This window comes from Bradysia coprophila (genome assembly GCF_014529535.1).
Source record: "Bradysia coprophila strain Holo2 chromosome IV unlocalized genomic scaffold, BU_Bcop_v1 contig_5, whole genome shotgun sequence".
In the NCBI taxonomy this organism is placed as follows: Eukaryota; Metazoa; Arthropoda; class Insecta; order Diptera; family Sciaridae; genus Bradysia; species Bradysia coprophila.
Window position 1 is genome coordinate 4,670,381 of NW_023503374.1, and position 18,277 is coordinate 4,688,657.

Here is an 18,277-nt window from a genome sequence, read left to right on the forward strand (position 1 = left end):
TTCGAAATTGAATTTTTCCGTAAAGAAAAAGTTCAATCATTCGGAGAACAGGCCTGTGATTAGTTAGAGCGGCAATATTTCTCATTTCCGATTAACTTTGTAGGATCTATTTCGTGTAGTTTCTAAGTAAATTTAATAAGGTTAGCATAACGGGAGTGATGCGACTATGATGCGAGGAAAATATAATAATCAAAAGCTGGCCAAATCTACATATATCCAATTGTCATTCATTCCACGACAGGATTACTACAGGATTACGACAGTCTACTTAACTTTTCCCACACGGCAACCTTATCGTCAACATATTTATCGACAGTCAACATATATTATTAGGGTGTGATGGAGTGGCCGTATTGACAATTTCAACGTATTTTCAGCAGATTGATGCCAAATCTTTTACTCCGTTTGTTATGTATCGTGTATTTTGCTATGTAAGACCACATTAGCCACAGCTATTTTTGTCGTTGCTGTCGTTAGTTGATGACATTCACACACCACCCACAGTTAAACTAAAATGCACTCAGACTAAAAGTGTTGATCACATAGCACGTGGTGAGTATCTAAGGATTCAGTCTATCTGGTTATGAGATCTTCCTTTCTAGATCTTTTTACTAAATAGACTGCAAATTTGATTGGAAATATAAACGAATTTTCCTAACTACTGTTCAAATATTAGTCAGGTGCGAGTTGTCCTTTCGCTCATATTGAATGTGAAAAGCGATTTTATGGCCACGAACTCGAATCGCAATGTTGCCAAGCTGGTATCGGCCTGGTTTGGGACATGGAGCCGCCGTTAGCTAGAACTTCTTTCGGCTCTATAAAATTGAATTTTGAATTGAGTGGGAGAAAAATCATGTGTTCCTTGAATCTTTCTGCATACGAGAAAAATATAAGTGATTGAAAAAATATGCAAGTGGCGTTGTCATTCAAGATGGCGCCCATCATTACAAAAAAGTGTGAATATCTGGAAAATCCGGTAAATGCTTTTTTTAAATTAATTAATGTTTTTTATTTTTAACATAAAATAGACACTATTTGGAATATTTTCGCCCATGGAACCATGTCACAAATATTTCATTTTATATTTTTAAATAAATTTTCAAAAATCAAAATTTCATAGAGCGAAAAGAAGTGTTAGGCAACGCCGGCTCCCTAGATCAAACCAGGCCGATCCAAGCTTGGCAACATCGCAATTCGAGTTACTGGTCGATGCATCTACGACAATCAACCATAAAATCGCTTTTCACATTCAATATGAGCGAAACGGCTTTTTTGGACAACTCGCACATGACTATATCGCGACTTCGTTGCGTATTTGCGTATTCAGGAAAACCGGGTTCCTAATAGGTGCCTAACTTTTGGAATTTTTTTAGCGTTAAAAACAAAGTCTTTTGGAATGCGTTAGGAAAATAAGTATTTAAATAGCTCGTTGGGTAATTATATATTACACACTTGTCACGAAGAAGTCGAATATATAAATGAATGAACCAGAAATTTTGTAGAATATTTTGACGGAAATCGTTCTTTCCTTCCCTTCTTTCCTATGTGAACATTAATAGTTAACGAGCTGTAAGAGGTAGATTTAGTTTCCTAGGCAGTCTATAGCCCCCAATTAATTACGTTAAGGTTAGGGTATTTGCTGTGAGCTCGCAATCCAAATAAAGTACATTGACGACCGGCGTATAGTTGATTACGGGTTTCTTCACAGTGACAACACTCCTTTATACTTTGTTTTTCTAAGAAAAATGTAAAATTTTTAGGCTGCTTACGGAAACATTAATTTTTTCGTTACGAGTGAAATAGAGAGATTACAACAAAGTCTTACTGTCAACCTTGAAAATTCTCTAAATATTTATGAATGCAAGCGACTTGTTATTGATAATTTTAATCAGCAATCATTAGACTTAACCTGCGATCTATGTACACTTTTTACCAAATAAAAATTATTTTTTTTTCAATTTTTTATATTAAAATTGAGTTTTGATAAAATTGATCAGAAAATAAAAGATGGAATTTGTTTATGTACTGTCCGTTTGACAAGAGAATCGCCACGGTTCAGCAGGGGGTTTTGAACATTTGTTTTTTACACGTTGGCACACGTGCTCTTTGTCAGATTCAAGATTCTTTTTACGAAGGTTACGCTGATTATACTTTGTGAAAAAGGCCAATACCTTGCAAATATGTCACATCTTGGACCGAATTTGACACTGCAATATCTGCAACATGAAAAAACTAAATGTTCGAAACCCCCTGAAACCCCGTGTTTACGTAATACAACCTACGTAATATACACAAACTAGGTGAGCCAATCTTAATTTATCGTAAAATTTCCTGTATTTTGCTGAGAGTGTTCTTCAGCACATGTCTCAAAATGATAATGATGTCTCTATTATGATCACTATATCAATTAAGAACTGGCTTTTCTTCTATTTTTAAAACTGTAATTTGAAATTAATACGAGATAGCAGCCAGCAATGGTAGCCAGTTAGTAATTCATTACCTCATCAGCAACATCAACGGATTGTTGTTGTTGTTGTTGTTGTATAGTTTGTACAGAGTTGATAAAAATTCCACGTATGTATTACGTTACGCAATGAGCTTTACGTTTCCTTAGTGGTCTCACGCATATCGCTGGCATTAAAATATGACGCAGAGAATGTTTTCTGTGTAAATGTTTTAGTAAGAACACAAAAGAATTCTCTCCGAAGTTAGTGAAGGCGCCACTGGCACATTTCAATGCCACCAACTTCGTGATCAACCCAGAGGTGCTGACTGTTCTTTCTTACAAAGTATAAAGTTCCATCGTTAAAATTGACTGAATGGAAATTCTCAAGACGGCAGTTGTGCACTGTTAATCATGCAAATAATTCTGAAAACTTGTACTAGTTTTTCAACTTAGTTTGCAAACATCATTTCTCGATTATTTTAATGAATATTAACAACATTTGAAACATTCACAACGTAGTTGATATTGTTTTGTTTGAGAAAGACTATCTGCCCCATTTTCCCATTTTTCACCAAGAATTCTGTCTGAGGAACACACCTGTTCACACAGAAATTGACAATTCAAGACGAAGTAAATGAAAATACTATCAAGATAAATGTTATAAATGATATTTGACTTTAAATGAAATAAAATACCCGCAAGTAAAAATAGAGAACCCGCTGAAACGTAAAGGGGTGAAAAACACCTTTTTCATACATATAACATTCAATATGTCGTTGGGTGGACCTGGACCCAAGTAAAAAAGTTCACAAAAAGTGGGACCAAATTGATCAGGAAGCAAATAAACTAAATATTAAGGAAGATTATTCCATCGCAAACTTTGGCCCAAATATAGAAACTAGATCCCACCGCCAAACGCCCAATACCTTCAAATTTGCACATCATGTTGCACGAGTGACGGTCAATTACCTTCAATGCTATATTTGAAAATTTAATTTTGATCGTACACAAATACGATCTGAGCGAACAAAAAATACTCAGATGGATTGTGTATATAAGTTTTCTCCGATGAGCACACACTGTCAGTAGCGCTCATTCCGCCGTTCTGTTATCTACGAACTAAACAATGAATCATTTAGTATTGTTTGTGCTATCAGTGAGTGCCATGGCTTTTACGTCTAATGCATGCCAATTTGGAAGTGAGGCCATACAGACGGTCTACGATAGATTTGAACTATTTAGGAAAACGAAAGCATTCGATCCAGCTGATTCGAAAATTCCATTGGAACAATATCAATTTTACAACAACGATGGTGAAAAGAGATTAGCGTAAGTTTTGTTGTGCGTTTTTGTTGTTGTTTGTATTATTATCGGAAGGTCAGTTTTTGTCCCTGATAATGTAATCGTTTTGTTTGATGTGATTGCAGTGTGAAAATCGACGGTGTTTATATGGTGGAATATTATACAACCGACGACACCGACAATAAACTACAAACAAAAAATGGACAATACCATGTCAAGGACGGTGTGATTCTCAATTATAAGCGTGACGAGAATGGTGAATTTTCATTTGATGATTGGTCGAATCAAAAGAAATTTAAGTCATCACTTCGTAGCATCGATGCTGAGCTGCCAAGTGATTGTAGGTTTAAGTTCATTGAAGTGACGCGAATCTTTCACTTCCTAGTAGAAATTTTGTTTGATGATGCTTGAATTTTATTTCAGTCGAGGAGGACTACAAACAAGTTTTGGTTGATTTGAATGCAATGAGGAAGAAAATGTTCGACTACCAAAATGGTTTAAGTAAGGAAGACTTCGAGCGTGTTCAGTTGTTTGAGTTTACTCCATTTTCGAGTGGCGATGGATTCTATGCGCAGTGAGTGTTTATCACTAAAGTTTCATTTATTGGACAACCGATTAGTGAAGTGTAACTTCCTCAGGTATATTGAAAGTGATGGAGGAAGTCTAACGGTTTCGAAGGAAAATGGAAGCGATAATATTTCGGGACGACTTTCGTGTGATTACAAGGACCAGAAATACAACATTGTCGATGGCAAGGTTGTTGCCGATGGGGAACCATTTGTTCCAGTGTACCATTAAATCGATTGTATGTGCAATGAGTTAATTAAAATTTCTTCACAGTCATTAAAAAATTGTATTTTATCCAATTTGGTTGACCCGAGTGTTGATCATATAAATATTCATTAGCGGTTTTTACAAAATGTGTTAGTTCTTTTAAGGCTCAGCCGGAAATCCACTCAGCTGGTCCATCTGATCATTTTATGGAATAAAAAAAAATCAAACTTTAACTTTAACTTTGTGCTGCCGCCAGATCGATTTTCGAAAATTTCGTCGTTTTCGGTCCATGTCATATATATCGAGTTTTTACGGTGGGCTCAGCGTACATAAAAAGTTGAGTCAACATGGTAATCTAATCTCCAGGCTTCACAGATTATTTTATAAAAATGATCAAGTCTAAAAAATATTTTTTGAGTTCATGACTGATTGTCAAAGTTCTTCGAACTTTTTGACTTTTCCCCCTTTGCTCCTACTACCCCCAAAGTATTTTATTCGTAATCCGAGCTATCAGACGCCTCATAAGGTTAAGATTTGGCCGATATATAAATTTTTAAAATTTTTAATTCTGTATAGGTTTGTTCCAAGTAACGGTAAACACGAACTTTGACAACCCGAACAACGACAATTTCATCCATAGCAACGTACGTCGCTTACGTGATATTTCATACAAATCGAGCAACGTCGCCTACGCGATTTACACTGAGATATTATTGAGGTTATGGTTATATGGATGAAATTTGACAATTCATATGGCCTTGGAACAAACCTATGAAAAAATGTTTTTTAATGCATTTTGAAATTGATGAATTTTACCAACCTTCGTTACTTTGTGAGTTTGTTACTTTGTTACAACGAAACTTTTGAATTTACCGGTGGATTTGGCTGAAATTTTCAGGGTATGTCAAGGACGCAATTCTAAGAAACTAATTTGAAGTAATTCTCTTAAAAGCTTATAATTTCGGAGCTATGAGCATGTTAACCTATTGAGCTATGTCATCCATAACTCGGAAAATATGGCAGATAGAAAGTTCGTTTAAAAGACAATTTTATAGAGTTTCACATTCTAGTCGACACATGTTTCATGGTTTTCCTAAAAAGTCGTCTATTTGGAAGCTATGAGCGTTTTAAGTGCGAGCTATGTCATCCACACCACTTGATTGCAAATAGTTCGCAGTTGCTTTTCTCATCATTTTTTTTTCAATTTTTCTTTTAGTCGAGGAGGATTACAAATAAGTGTTGGTTGAGTTGAATACCATGACGAAGATAATATTTGACTATCAATATTTCGACTGGTGATTCTATGCGCAGTTAGTATTTAACACTTGAGTTTCATGGGAGAACCGATTAGAAAAGTGTAACTTCCTCAGATATATCGAAAGTGATGGAGGCAGTCTATTCGACAAGGTCGTTGTCGAAGGGGAACCCATCATTCAATAAATGGATTGTATGTCCAATTAGTTAATTCTTCATAGTCGTTGTTATTGGATCGATAAAATTGTCAAAAACAAAAATTTAAATTTATTTTATTCAATTTGGTTGAAGGGAAAGAATTCAAGGCGCTCGCTCCAAACCGAATTCGATGGCGACAATTTGTAGACTCCCTATGCTCCCTCGAAGAGTTATTCCCATTTAGTTAATTTTGTTTTATGAGCTTATTACCCATCGTTCGTTCGCTCCATCATTCACAGTCGGACAGCTTAAAAGAGCTTAGTACGGGCGTATTCACAACACTCATTCTTCTTTGTGTTCCACAAAAATATTTACTCCGAAATGTCTTCTACTTTTGGCCTTGAAAATTCTCAAAATATTTATAAATTCAAGCTGCTTGTTAATTTTAATCAGCAATCATTAGACTTAATTAGCGATCTGTGAACTCTCTACCAATGATGTAAGTTCTTTATCTTTGACTTTTAAATGCAATAAAAACCTCATCGCTGGCTGGAAAGAAGAGGGGTCATTCATCAGAAACGATACACTTTTTACTTCCGCGCCGTATTTTTTTTTTTTTGAAGCAATACAGAGATTAAGTAATTAATTATTTTAAATACCTGCCTGTTAGGGCATCTGTTTTTATTCACTACGTGTAACATCAAATGTGGTATGTCACACAACACTTCGTTGACAACAGTTCCATCCCATTATTGTGGGATTATTATTATTCCTTGATGAAAATGATTCCGTGAAAATTAAGTCTTGGATAAACAAGCTATAATGTAGAACTTGCAAAATTTCGGTTGCTAGAGTATACTGCCATGCCATGCCGCCCATTTATGATTGAATTCCCTCATTTATATTGTACGAGTAACGGTCAATTACTTACCCTCCACGCTAATTTTGATCGGACAAAAATACAATCCGAACGAACCAAAAGACTTAGATGGATTATGCGTATAAAAGATCCATCTAATGAGCACACATTGTCAGTAGCGATTAGTCCGCCATTGAGTTATCTACGAACTAAACAATGAATCATTTACTATTAATTGTGCTATCAGTTAATGCCATGGCGTTTACGTCTAATGCATGCCAATTTGGAAGCGAGGCCATACAGGAGGTCTACGATAGATTTGAACTATTTAGGAAAACGAAAGCGTTCGATCCAACTTCACCAAAAGTTCCATTGCAAAAATATCAATTTTACAATGACAACGGCGATAAGAGATTAGCGTAAGTTTCACATGCAAAATCTTTTCTTGTTGTTGGAAACCCTAATTTGATCATAATTATTTACATGTTGGTTGTTACGTCTAGTTTGGAAATCAACGGTGTTTATATGACGGAAACTTCTGAAACCGACAGCGATCATAAAATTCAAGTGAAAGATGGACAATATCGTGTCGATAACGGCGTGATTCTAAATTATAAACGTGACGAGAATGGTGAATTTTCATTTGATGATTGGTCGAATCACAGGAAATTTAAATCTTCACTCCGAAGCATCGATGCTGAGCTGCCAAGTGATTGTAAGTCTAAGTTCCATGAAGTGACGTTGACCATCCTTTTTTTGGTGAAATTTCTTTGACCCACGCACGCTTCAATTTTATTTCAGTCGAGGAGGATTACAAACAAGTTTTGGTTGATTTGAACGCAATGAGAAAGAAAATGTTTGACTTTCAAAATGGCCTGAGCAAGGAAGACCTCGAGCGTGTTCAGTTGTTTGATTTTTCTCCATTTTCGACGGGTAATGGATTCCATGCGCAGTGAGTATTTAACATTTAAGTTTCATGGGAGAACCGATAAGTAAAGTGTAACTTCCTCAGATATATCGAAAGCGATGGAGGCAGTCTATCTGTTTCTAAGGAGAATGGAAGAGATGACATTTCTGGACGACTTTCGTGTGAGCATAGACATCAGAAATACAACATTGTAGATGGCAAGGTTGTTGTTGATGGGGAACCCTTCATTCCAGTGTACCATTAAATCGATTATATGTGCAATGAGTTAATTCAAGTTATTTCAGTCGTCATTGGATCAATAAAAAAATATATTTTATTATTATATTATATTATATTATTATAAAAAATGTTATTGACATTCGTGACAATTTTAACTGGTTAGAGTATTCCGTATCAAAAGATGCAGCATTCTGTTTTCCATGTAGAGCATTTGGGGTTCCCGGAAAATTTACGATGGAAGGATTTACAAACTGGAAAAAAAGCTCTGGATAAGAAGGCGGGCTTTTATTACCACGAACAATCAGAAGGTCACATTAAAGCAACCCCTTCATGGGAAGAGAAGCGAGTAAGAGTTGGGAACGATACAGTTGTCACTTCATTACTGTCAAAGGCAACTCTTGAAAAACGCAGATTTTATGTCAAGAGCATCATCGAATGTATTTATTTTCTTGTCGAGAATGAACTCGCATTTAGAGGAGACTGGGACATAGACGAGCAACGAGAAGTCGGCATTTTCCGCAATTTGTTTGAATTTAAGTTAAAGGACTCCGAGAGCCTTCGTAATTGCCAGAAAATTATGCCAAAGAACTGTACATATTTGTCGCCGGTCATTCAGAATGAATTGATTTCGATTATTGCCAAACTAATAGAACAGAAAATAGTCAACGAAATCAATTCACGCCGTAAGTGCGGTCGAAATTCAAAATGGAAAGTGCGGAGGTCTTTCTAACGTAGCGTCATTTTCATACAATGAAGCGTTGAAATGTACTTTTCGGTTCACTTTTTCATCGAATCGTTCACTTAAAATTCAAATTTTAGGCACACTTACGGCGTGAATTCGGCGGATGTAGCTTTTTTTACGATCCTCGTCGACGGTACAAAGGACAGGAAAAACAAAGAATGGGTTTCAATGGTAGCCCGTTACGTGCTGAACGGAAAAGCAATTGAGACGCTAATTGGTCTCGAGAGTACTGAGGAACTAGATGCGATCAGTCAGTGCTACTATGGAGCTAATGTTATGAGTGGAATGAATGCCGGGATCCAGACAATATTACAGCAAATTCTGAAACGTACCATTCCATATGGCCATTGCTTTAATCACCGGTTGCATTTGGTGATAATATCTACCCTAGCCCTCGTTTATTTGGCAAGAATATTTTTCAAGAACATCAAAGTTGAATACACATTCTTCCACCGAACTAAAATTCAATCAATTTATGGGGGAACATCCTTATTGAAATTAATTGAAACTAGATGGGCTGGACATGTAAGAGCGACGAACGTTATTTTTGCCAATTATACAGAAATCCTGGAAAATTTGACCGGACCACTCGCTCAGCTTGGCATAAAAATTCCTTCGAAGGAGGAATTGGTGGTAGCTGAGTCATTCATAAAGAGAAGAAGAGAGGAACATGAAGTAACACAAAAAGAATTGGAAAATTCTGGCGAAAAACGTTTATTTAAGAGGGCAGACTAGGTGTGAAGTAGGCTATATATTGAAAAATCGGTTTTCTTCCAACTGTTGCCTATTGTAAATCGTTTTTCATTTTTTAGAGATAGATAAACATATTGCTCATCTAATTGCTGGAACAGATTTTCATTAAATGGTCTACATTAATTTTAAAACCAATTTTTCAATATATAGCCTACTTCGCACCTAGTCTGCCCTCTTTAAGAACGATTTAATCTACTCCATGAGTTATTTACAATGAAAGATGCGTTCCCTGATGTGTATAACATGATTGCCGCGGTGGATACTTTTGGCAGTAGCACTGCTGTTTGTGAGTGCTCATTTTCAGCACTAGATAGGATAGGAACTCCTAAACGAATATCTATGAAAAATGAGCGCTTACGATATCTTACCTTTTTAGCCTTTGAAAAAAAAACGTCTATCGGATTTACCGATTGAAGAAGTGTTGAAGACATTCGATAAAAATCCGAAACGTAAACTACAACTGTACTAATTACTAGTATGGCCATTGAATACATTGAATAAAATGTTGTTTGAAAATTTGTGTGTAAATTCATTTGGGGCACTGCCCCCCCTGTCAGTTCATCCTGGCTACGGGCCTGGAGTCGCTTGTAAAAAACCATTTCTTTCGTTGCTGAATCAGTTAAAACGTTTGAAATTCGCTCTTAAATATCAAAACTGGCCGCATGTTAGTTTTCTTGACGAAAATACCATACAGACCTATGCCAATGGAAGGGTATTGGTTAAACAAAGAGTAAAGGAAGGTACGACCCTGACAAGCTAGCACAATTTGAAACCGGCAATTCCAAAAATAAGGTAAACCTTGTTGGTCTTGTTTCGTACAATGGTCCGAATAAGCTGTATTCCGTTTCTACAACACTAAATGGCAATCAGTTTAATCAACTAATTCAATTAAGAATCAAAAATATTGTTGAAGGTTCAACAGTTCTGATGGACAACGCCACAATTCACTCTAAAGGAATAAAACGACTAATGGAGTCGGGCGTTCGGGTGTTGCTTGATTTTCCGCCGAAGAGCCCCGATATAAATATCATCGAAAATGTATGGGGCAGACTACAGCAAATTTTAAACGGAAAGTTAAGAAATGTGATTGTATCTACAAAGGCGGAACTGCTCAAGTACATTGAGGAATCGTGGAAAGAAATTCCTGTTGATTTTATCAATAATTGCGCGCTATCCATGCCGAGTAGATTAAGAGAAGTTATAAGAAAGAAGGGAAAAATGACACGCTACTGAACTATATAAAAATTTCAATTGAACAAACGCAATTCATTATACTGAACTGAAAATCCTTTTCCTTTATTTGCAATACATTATTTGTTCAACAACAAAAAGAAGTTTGAAAATGTAATTTCTCAGAACTCTCCGTCTGAAACTTGATACTCCATATAAGACGAATTTCCTTGTCCTCCGTCAGCATGCGTGAGTGAGCCGGTTGGTACAGTGTCCGTTGGGCCTTGTGGTGAAACGATAGCTACTGGAAGTGAAGTAGTCTGAGTAGCTGCACGGTACGCCTCGGAAAGTGGTAGTGTTTCTGGATCTCTATCCATCTGTGTTGGATCAGTGGGTGATTTTGCAGCAAGTGGCATTGTTGGACCAAACACTTCAAGCATTCTTCGTGCCCGTAGATTTTGATAATATTTATCTGCTTCTTCCATTCTCGCCGAAATCTTCGCATTTTTCATCTCTATTTTTTGCTCTTTGTTACGGGCGACTGTGATGCATCTTTTCATCGAATTCTTTGTTAACCATCATGTTGCAAACCTTATCAATTTGTCCATCAACTGAAGTTAGGGGACACCCTTTGAATGTAGCCACATTTCTTTGAAAATATTCGAATTTAAATTCAGACACATCCACACGAATTGTCTTGCTTCTTTTGACGTTGGCAGCAAGCACAATTTTCTGCATTTGTTCACAATGTCGGTGAATTGGTTGATCGTGATGCTTAAAAAAGTACTCATTCTTTCCAGTGTCAAACTTTTCGACCAACATACCCCGATATTAATCGCTGCGCACAAAAAATTGGATTATTTGACTGTCCTCGTTTTGAATCATTTTCAAGATTGAAATTATTTGGCAAATCGATGTTTGAGTAGTCTTAATATTTGTGTTTACTCACGACAGAGTAAAGTTAACCAGGCAGGAGCGCTTGTTTGACTAGGGACCTGAATAATCTAGTAGCCCTACATTTTTTGCGAACAAAATTTTTCAATTTATGTCAGTGTTCATTTGAGTTCATTTTCATCCAGTGTATTATTATTTGACGTTTCGAAAATGAACCGCTCCTGCCTGGTTTATTTTACTCTGCCGTGGTTTACTCAACGTATGTGCTGTTCAATTACTTGACAGGAGATGCCATAATTTGATAATGAAGTTAGGGTGATCCAATTGTTTAAATTTTAATGAACAAAAGCTTCTAATACAAAGTTTACAAAAACTATCTCAACAGAATGATAAATTTGGACGGAAATATATATAAATATTGAATAAAATCAAAATATATTCGAAACTAAACAATTTTTTTATATTTATTACCGAAAGAAAAAAAAGAGTTTCGAATTGATCCATCCTACTTAAATCGTTCATGTGTTGATTTAAAAAAAATTCAATAATCATTTCATTTCTTCTAGATTAAATGCACCTGCGAAGAATTTAAATCTTTCTATTGAAGCTCAAAATCTTCCGATATAATTCTCGAATTAAATTCTATCCCATTTAAAGTAAAATTCGATAAACTGAGATGATTTAAGAGAGATTTTTATAAAAAATATGCGTTTGTCATAACAAATTTTGAATTTTGTGTGAAGTTGCAGTGGACCTTAAGTTCTCTTTTGGTCAATCAACGTCGTATAGATGACGCTATTGTTATTTGAAATTTGTAGGACCTAAGAAAAAATAAGAAATCGCATAAAAATTGCTAACTATTCTGCGGTCGCTGTAGTACATAACATGAAATATGGTCCTAGTTAAACCAAAAGTAAAATCACGACAGAGTAAAGTTAGCCAGGCAGGAGCGCTGATTTGACCAAGGTAAATATATCACTAAGGACCTGAATAATCTAGTAGTAGTAGTAGTAGTAGTGCGAATAAAATTTTTCAATTTATGTCAGTGTTCATTTGAGTTCATTTTCATACAGTGTATTTGACGTTTCGAAAGTGAACCGCTACTGCCTGGTTTATTTTACTCTGCCTTGGTTAAAATGTATCTCTTACGTGGTCGCCCTCTCGGTCTAAGTCCTTCAAATTTCCTGTCGAGGGCTTTCTTGGCAGTTCGGTCATCATTCATCCTAGCCACATGCCTCGCCCATCGGAGCCTCACTGATTTTACTGCAGCTGTGATGAAATTCTTCCCAAAAATTTCGGACAATTCCATATTCGTTCGTCTTCTCCAACCATCCGCTTCATGTACTGGTCCACATATCGATCTTAAGTTTCTTCTTTCAAAACAGTTCAGCAACTGCTTTTGTTTGGATGCCATGGACCACGTCTCACAACCATACATGACGATGGGTCGAACTACAGTTTTGTTGCACGGGATACAAGTGAGCTTTTAAACAGGTGTTTCAGTGCATAGACGCTTCTGCTTCCTTGCGTAATTCTCATTTTGATCTCCTCCTCTATATCACTGGTTACGTTTAATGTCGAACCTAAATACTTGAATGACTGCACGACTTCAAAATTGTACGTATCCATGGTCACGTTTTGCCCCACACGAGATCCTTGACTGCGCTCTAATGCCATATACTTGGTTTTCTCTTCGTTTACCACGAGTCCAACTTTACACGCTTCTCTTTCCATTTCTATGAAAGGTTCCTTGACTGCTAGTGTCCCGTCCTTCTTCCTATCAGGTCAGCATCGTCAGCGAAAGCCGTTAGCTTATTACTCGTATAGAAGATGGTGCCAGTCCAGTTCATTGACATGGCTCTCACAACTTTCTCTAACGCCAAGTTAAACAAAATAGTTGAGAGCTTGTCAACGGTCAAATATCGAACAAAGCTTGTCGATCTATGGAATCGTATGCTTGTTTGAAGTCTATGAACAGTTGGTGAATATTAATGTTGAATCCCCATGCTTTTTCCATTATTTGCCTCAAAGTGAAAATCTGATCCGTGGTAGATCTACCGCGTCTGAAGCCGCACTGGTAGTCACCTATTATTTCCTCCTCTGGTACAATCTTTTATATGATACGTTCAGCAGACATATTCCTCTATAATTTCCACATTCCAATTTGCTTCCTTTCGTATGAATCGGTATTCATCAGGAAGCTTTTCTTCTTCCCACACCTTTTCTGTTATCTGGTGTATTCGATGCCACAGTTCCGGTCCTGCTGCTTGGATCAGGATCAGTTCAGCCGGTATGTTATCCTCACTAGGTAATTTCCGTGTTTTCAGTCTGTTAACTGATTCAATTACCTCCTCATAAGTTGGTGCTTCAATTAGTGGCTCCGCACGCTGATACGCGTTGTGCCTAGCTCGTGGTATTGGTGGTTTGTTCAGCAAATTTTGGAAGTAATCTTTCCACCTCCGTATTATACCATCTGTATCACCAAGTAATTGTCCGTCATTGTCCTTAATTTTGTTCGTTCGTGTTTGAAAGCCTTTGCGATGTACTTTGATAATTCGGTAGAATCCTCTCACATTTCCGTTACGATTCAGCGATTCCAGAAATTGAATTTCACGATTCAGATGTTCTCTTTTTTTTCCTTCGAAGCAGCCTGTACGCTTCAGTTTTTCTTCTGGAATACTCTTGCAGGCTACGTCGTGTTCTTCGTTGGGTCGCTTGGAGTCGGGCGTTTTTCTTGGCTTCTACAGCAGCTTTACATTCATCATCAAACCACACACTATGTCTTCGCGACGTGATCTCACCTAGAATTTCGTTTGCGGCGGTTGCGACGATATCAACGTTTTGATCACTTACATACCCACGCTAATTTTGATCGTCCACAATCACGATCTGAACGAACAAAAAATGCTAAGATGGATTGTGCATATAAAAGTTGCATGTGATGAACATTTTCTGTCAGTAGCGATCAGTCCGTCGTTCTGTTATCTACAAACTAAACAATGGATCATTTTGTATTATTTGTGCTATCAGTGAGTGCCATGGCGTTTACGTCTAATGCTTGCCAATTTGGAAGTGAGGCCATGCAGCCGGTTTACGATAGATTTGAACTATTTAGAAAAACAAAAGCATTCGATCCAACTGATTCGAAAATCCCGTTGGAACAATATCAATTTTATACCAACGATCGTGAAAAAAGATTAGCGTAAGTTTTTGTGTGTGTGTTTTTTCGGTGGTTATATTTATCAGAAGGTCAGTAGTAGTTGTCCTTGGTTGATCATCGTTGCTTGATGTATTTGCAGTGTGAAAATCAACGGTGTTTATATGGTGGAAACTTCTAAGATCGACGATGACAATAAAACCCAAACAGTAAATGGGCAATTTCATGTCAAGGGCGGTGTGATTCTGAATTATAACCGTGACGAGAACGGTGAATTTTCATTTGATGACTGGTCGAATCAAAAGAAATTTAAATCTTCACTCCGAAGCATCGATGCTGAGCTGCCAAGTGATTGTAAGTTTAAGCAACGCTTGATAGCCTGATTGCATTCAGATCGCGTTGCTTTTCTCATCAATATGGAATTTTTCTTTCAGTCGAGGAGGATTACAAACAAGTTTTGGTTGATTTGAATGCAATGAGAAAGAAAATGTTTGACTTTCAAAAAGGTCTAAGTCAAGAAGACCTGGAACGCGTCCAGTTGTTTGAGTTTACTCCATTTTCGAATGGTGATGGATTCGCTGCGCAGTGAGTATTTAGCACATGTTTCATAGGATAATCGATTCGTAAAGTGCAACTTCCACAGATATATCGAAAATAATAGACAAAGTCTATCCGTTTCTAAGGAGAATGGAATCGATGACATTTCTGGATTATTTTCGTGTGAGCATAAGCACCAGAAATATAACATTGTAGATGGCAAAGTTGTTGCTGATGGAGAACCCTTCTCCGTTCCATTGTACCATTAAATCGTCTGTATGGTTATATGCTATAATTGAAGTTATTTAATGCGTTAATGGATCAATAAAATTGTTGAAAACGAAAATTGGAATCGGTTATTTAGTTGACCCTAGAAGTGCGACATAGTCCAGGTGCTTGTGTCAGAAAAAGTAGCTCCGCTTGATTGATTCAATGCTGAAATATTATGGAAAAAATTTTGCTTTGAAAAAAAAACAATATGGCGGCGGTATTCATGTTCCAAGAAAAAGTGTCCCGGAAAATTCCTCAACTTTGTGGACTGATAACTTGGCCAAATCCTAGCCCATTTTGATGAGCAAAAATGATTTTGAAAGGTATAAGTAAACTCTTTCGGAATCTTCCGAGCCGATTCGTGGTTCCCAAGATGTGATCCAGGATTCCCACCTACCTCCAAATTTAACTATTCGTTAAATTTGTAACATTTTTCCTTGGCATTATTGTGACAATTTGAAAATAAAAACTCGAAATTTTTGAAGAGCAATTACGTCGGCATCATTTTTCATCCAGGCAACGCACCGTCTAGCACCGAAGCTGACTTTGACGTCACTCAAATAGAGGACTGAACCGATCAAAGTTGGCGATTCTTTTTCATCTATGGCTATCAAAAATAGTACATTTTCTACCTTGGTGTATATTTCGAGAATAACTTCGTATGTACAATTGTATATAACGAGCGCCAGCGAGTGTATATACAATTGTACATAAGAAGTGATTCGAGAAATATACACCAAGGTAGAACAATGTTTTATCTCCTGCAAGCTGATATTTCATACATTATACCGATATCAGTTCTTTTGTAAGTGGATAACAGGACTTGCGTCACACCTCCACTGTAAGTGGTTTTGGGCGATATCAGCTCTTTTGTAAGTTGTTATTTTTTAGAATTTGGTCGCAGATAATAGACAATCATTTCGTTTTAACGAAAATATTCGTCTTACAAAACTGTATAACTTTCTCTTTGATCTGAATCTTCCAGCTTTCATTTGAAGAAAATCGAAAATTTGACGAAATTCGAGAATTTGACGGAATTCGAAAATCTGATGAAAATCGAAAATTTGATGAAAATCGAAAATTTGACGAAAATAAAAAATTTGACGAAATTCGAAAACTTCATTTAGTTTATTTTGTAAAAATTTGAAATATCTTCAACATTTTTGAGTTTTTTTCTCAAAACTTTTTTTTGCTGAATAAGAATGCCAAATACAACTGAAAAAAATTACAAACCAAGCTTATTAGTGGGTTTCTAGGGCACCGGTTAAAGAGACATTTGGTCGATTTTTTCACGATAGCTGTCAAAAATGTCACAAAATTGTAACACGAGCAACGCCTGTTTTATGACGCTAAACTCCGTTAATCTAGGTCAAAACTTTATCCTGCGCCGTTTTTTTTTCTTTGGAATCTTATTAGGAAAAGGAAGCGAAATCTACTACTTCATGTTGTTTGCTTAACATGATACTGATACAGGTCTGCAACACATGTCAAAAAATGCCTAAAATGACATAGTGTGTGTGATTTAGGCATACCGTAAATTTCAATTTAATTTATTGCATACAAACAACAAGGATTTCTCCTTATACAAATGTTTGGAAGAAAACAATATTACAGAAAGTTATAATAGTCAGAATAGAAAAGAGTGAAAAACAAATAGTGTAAATAAGAAATGCCTCGACTGCCTGATTACTATCAAAACGAAACGTACAATTAAAAATATGGACTATATATAATATAATACAATTAAATATGGACTGTACGGAAAAGGAGAATGACAACGTATAAAATGACGATAGACTGTAGGCTACAATGCTTGTGTGATTTAGAGCGTGATTGGTATGCAGTGGTAGGTATGAAAATCCATGTTACGAGATCAAATGATCGAAATAGCATCTTTTGAAACTGTTGATAGCTCGGCACATCTTGATGGAATTCGGCAGCATATTATAACTAACAGCAGCACTAACGAAGAACGACTTGTTGTACTGACTCGAATTGTGCCGTGGCAAAATTAGAAGTTTTGATCGAGACGACCTCAGCAGTTTGTTAAAAAGATATGCCGGTTCTTTGTAGGTGAGCAGCTTAAACATGAAGACAGTTCTGCGGTAACTGAGGAAATTGACAAGTGGGCATCCAACAATTCGCTTGACATACTCGTCGATGTTGTCTCGTCTCCCAAGAGCAAACACAAAACGTGTACACGCAGCAAACGCTCTCTCCAGTACATGTTGTGATTTGGCATTCAAGTTTGTGGAATAGACAGAGTCACAGTACATGAACAGTGGATAAATGGACATCTATATACAACTATATACAGCGATATACATCTGTGGGTAAATCCATCGTGAGCTATGTTACTGAAAAACATTTCTTTCTAGTTCGATCTACGAATATGCATCAAAACAAAATGAGATAGAAGATACCGTGAGCTATGTTACCAATTGTGACAATGCATATTGTAGAGCGGTTTTTCACAATACCATATACCAATGGTAAGAGAGTGAAAGAGAAAGCTATTATAACACTTTACGTGGATTTACCCCATACAACTATATTGAGCTATATTAGGCCATACTAGACTATAGTTTAGCTGTAAAGTCGTAACTTATAACTATTATAAAGCCAAATATAGTGGTATATAGGTCAACAATATAACTGTGTATAGCTGTTTGTATAGTGTTTTACTATATAGTGCGTGGGTACTTCGTGCGGGACTTTCAGTATTGCTTTTAGCAATTTAAATGGAATATAGTTTAGAGATTGGTTTAAATGGGCAGACTTAAAAATTAGGGTGTAGCGGTTTTACAAAATGTGTTAGTTCTGTTAAGGCTCAG

At 36.6% G+C, this 18,277-nt stretch overlaps 2 protein-coding genes across 5 annotated transcripts; both read left to right on the forward strand.

Moving 5' to 3' along the window:
* Positions 1–3,501: 3,501 nt before the first annotated feature.
* LOC119071796 lies at positions 3,502–6,024 on the forward strand. 2 transcript variants are annotated; one of them, XM_037176862.1, is made up of 5 exons: positions 3,503–3,775; positions 3,874–4,088; positions 4,172–4,322; positions 4,387–4,577; positions 5,987–6,024. In XM_037176862.1, exons 1-4 carry the CDS (start codon positions 3,573–3,575, stop codon positions 4,544–4,546), a joined length of 729 nt encoding a protein of 242 aa, XP_037032757.1. In that variant the 5' UTR covers positions 3,503–3,572; the 3' UTR covers positions 4,547–4,577; positions 5,987–6,024. The 2 variants fall into 2 exon arrangements, with proteins under 2 accessions (XP_037032756.1, XP_037032757.1); XM_037176861.1 differs by lacking the exon at positions 5,987–6,024 and having other exon boundaries at positions 3,502–3,775; positions 4,387–4,599.
* Positions 6,025–6,922: 898 nt separating this feature from the next.
* Positions 6,923–15,515, forward strand: LOC119071799. Of its 3 annotated transcripts, none has more exons than XM_037176865.1 (4): positions 6,923–7,192; positions 7,277–7,488; positions 15,071–15,221; positions 15,280–15,515. In XM_037176865.1, the coding sequence occupies exons 1-4, from the start codon at positions 6,990–6,992 to the stop codon at positions 15,440–15,442; spliced, it is 729 nt and encodes a 242-aa protein (XP_037032760.1). In that variant the 5' UTR covers positions 6,923–6,989; the 3' UTR covers positions 15,443–15,515. The 3 variants fall into 3 exon arrangements, with proteins under 3 accessions (XP_037032760.1, XP_037032759.1, XP_037032758.1); XM_037176864.1 differs by lacking the exon at positions 7,277–7,488 and adding an exon at positions 14,779–14,990 and having other exon boundaries at positions 6,926–7,192; positions 15,280–15,497; XM_037176863.1 differs by lacking the exons at positions 6,923–7,192; positions 7,277–7,488 and adding exons at positions 14,433–14,681; positions 14,779–14,990 and having other exon boundaries at positions 15,280–15,497.
* The last annotated feature ends 2,762 nt before the right edge of the window (positions 15,516–18,277 follow it).

Coding starts and splice junctions, on each gene's coding strand:
- LOC119071796 (XM_037176861.1), top strand. CDS start 3,573: ATGAATCATTTAGTATTGTTTGTGCTATCAGTGAGTGCCATGGCTTTT. Junction 4,089..4,171: donor TGCTGAGCTGCCAAGTGATT/GTAGGTTTAAGT, acceptor ATTTTATTTCAG/TCGAGGAGGACTACAAACAA. Junction 4,323..4,386: donor GGCGATGGATTCTATGCGCA/GTGAGTGTTTAT, acceptor TAACTTCCTCAG/GTATATTGAAAGTGATGGAG.
- LOC119071799 (XM_037176865.1), top strand. CDS start 6,990: ATGAATCATTTACTATTAATTGTGCTATCAGTTAATGCCATGGCGTTT. Junction 7,489..15,070: donor TGCTGAGCTGCCAAGTGATT/GTAAGTCTAAGT, acceptor TTTTTCTTTCAG/TCGAGGAGGATTACAAACAA. Junction 15,222..15,279: donor GGTGATGGATTCGCTGCGCA/GTGAGTATTTAG, acceptor CAACTTCCACAG/ATATATCGAAAATAATAGAC.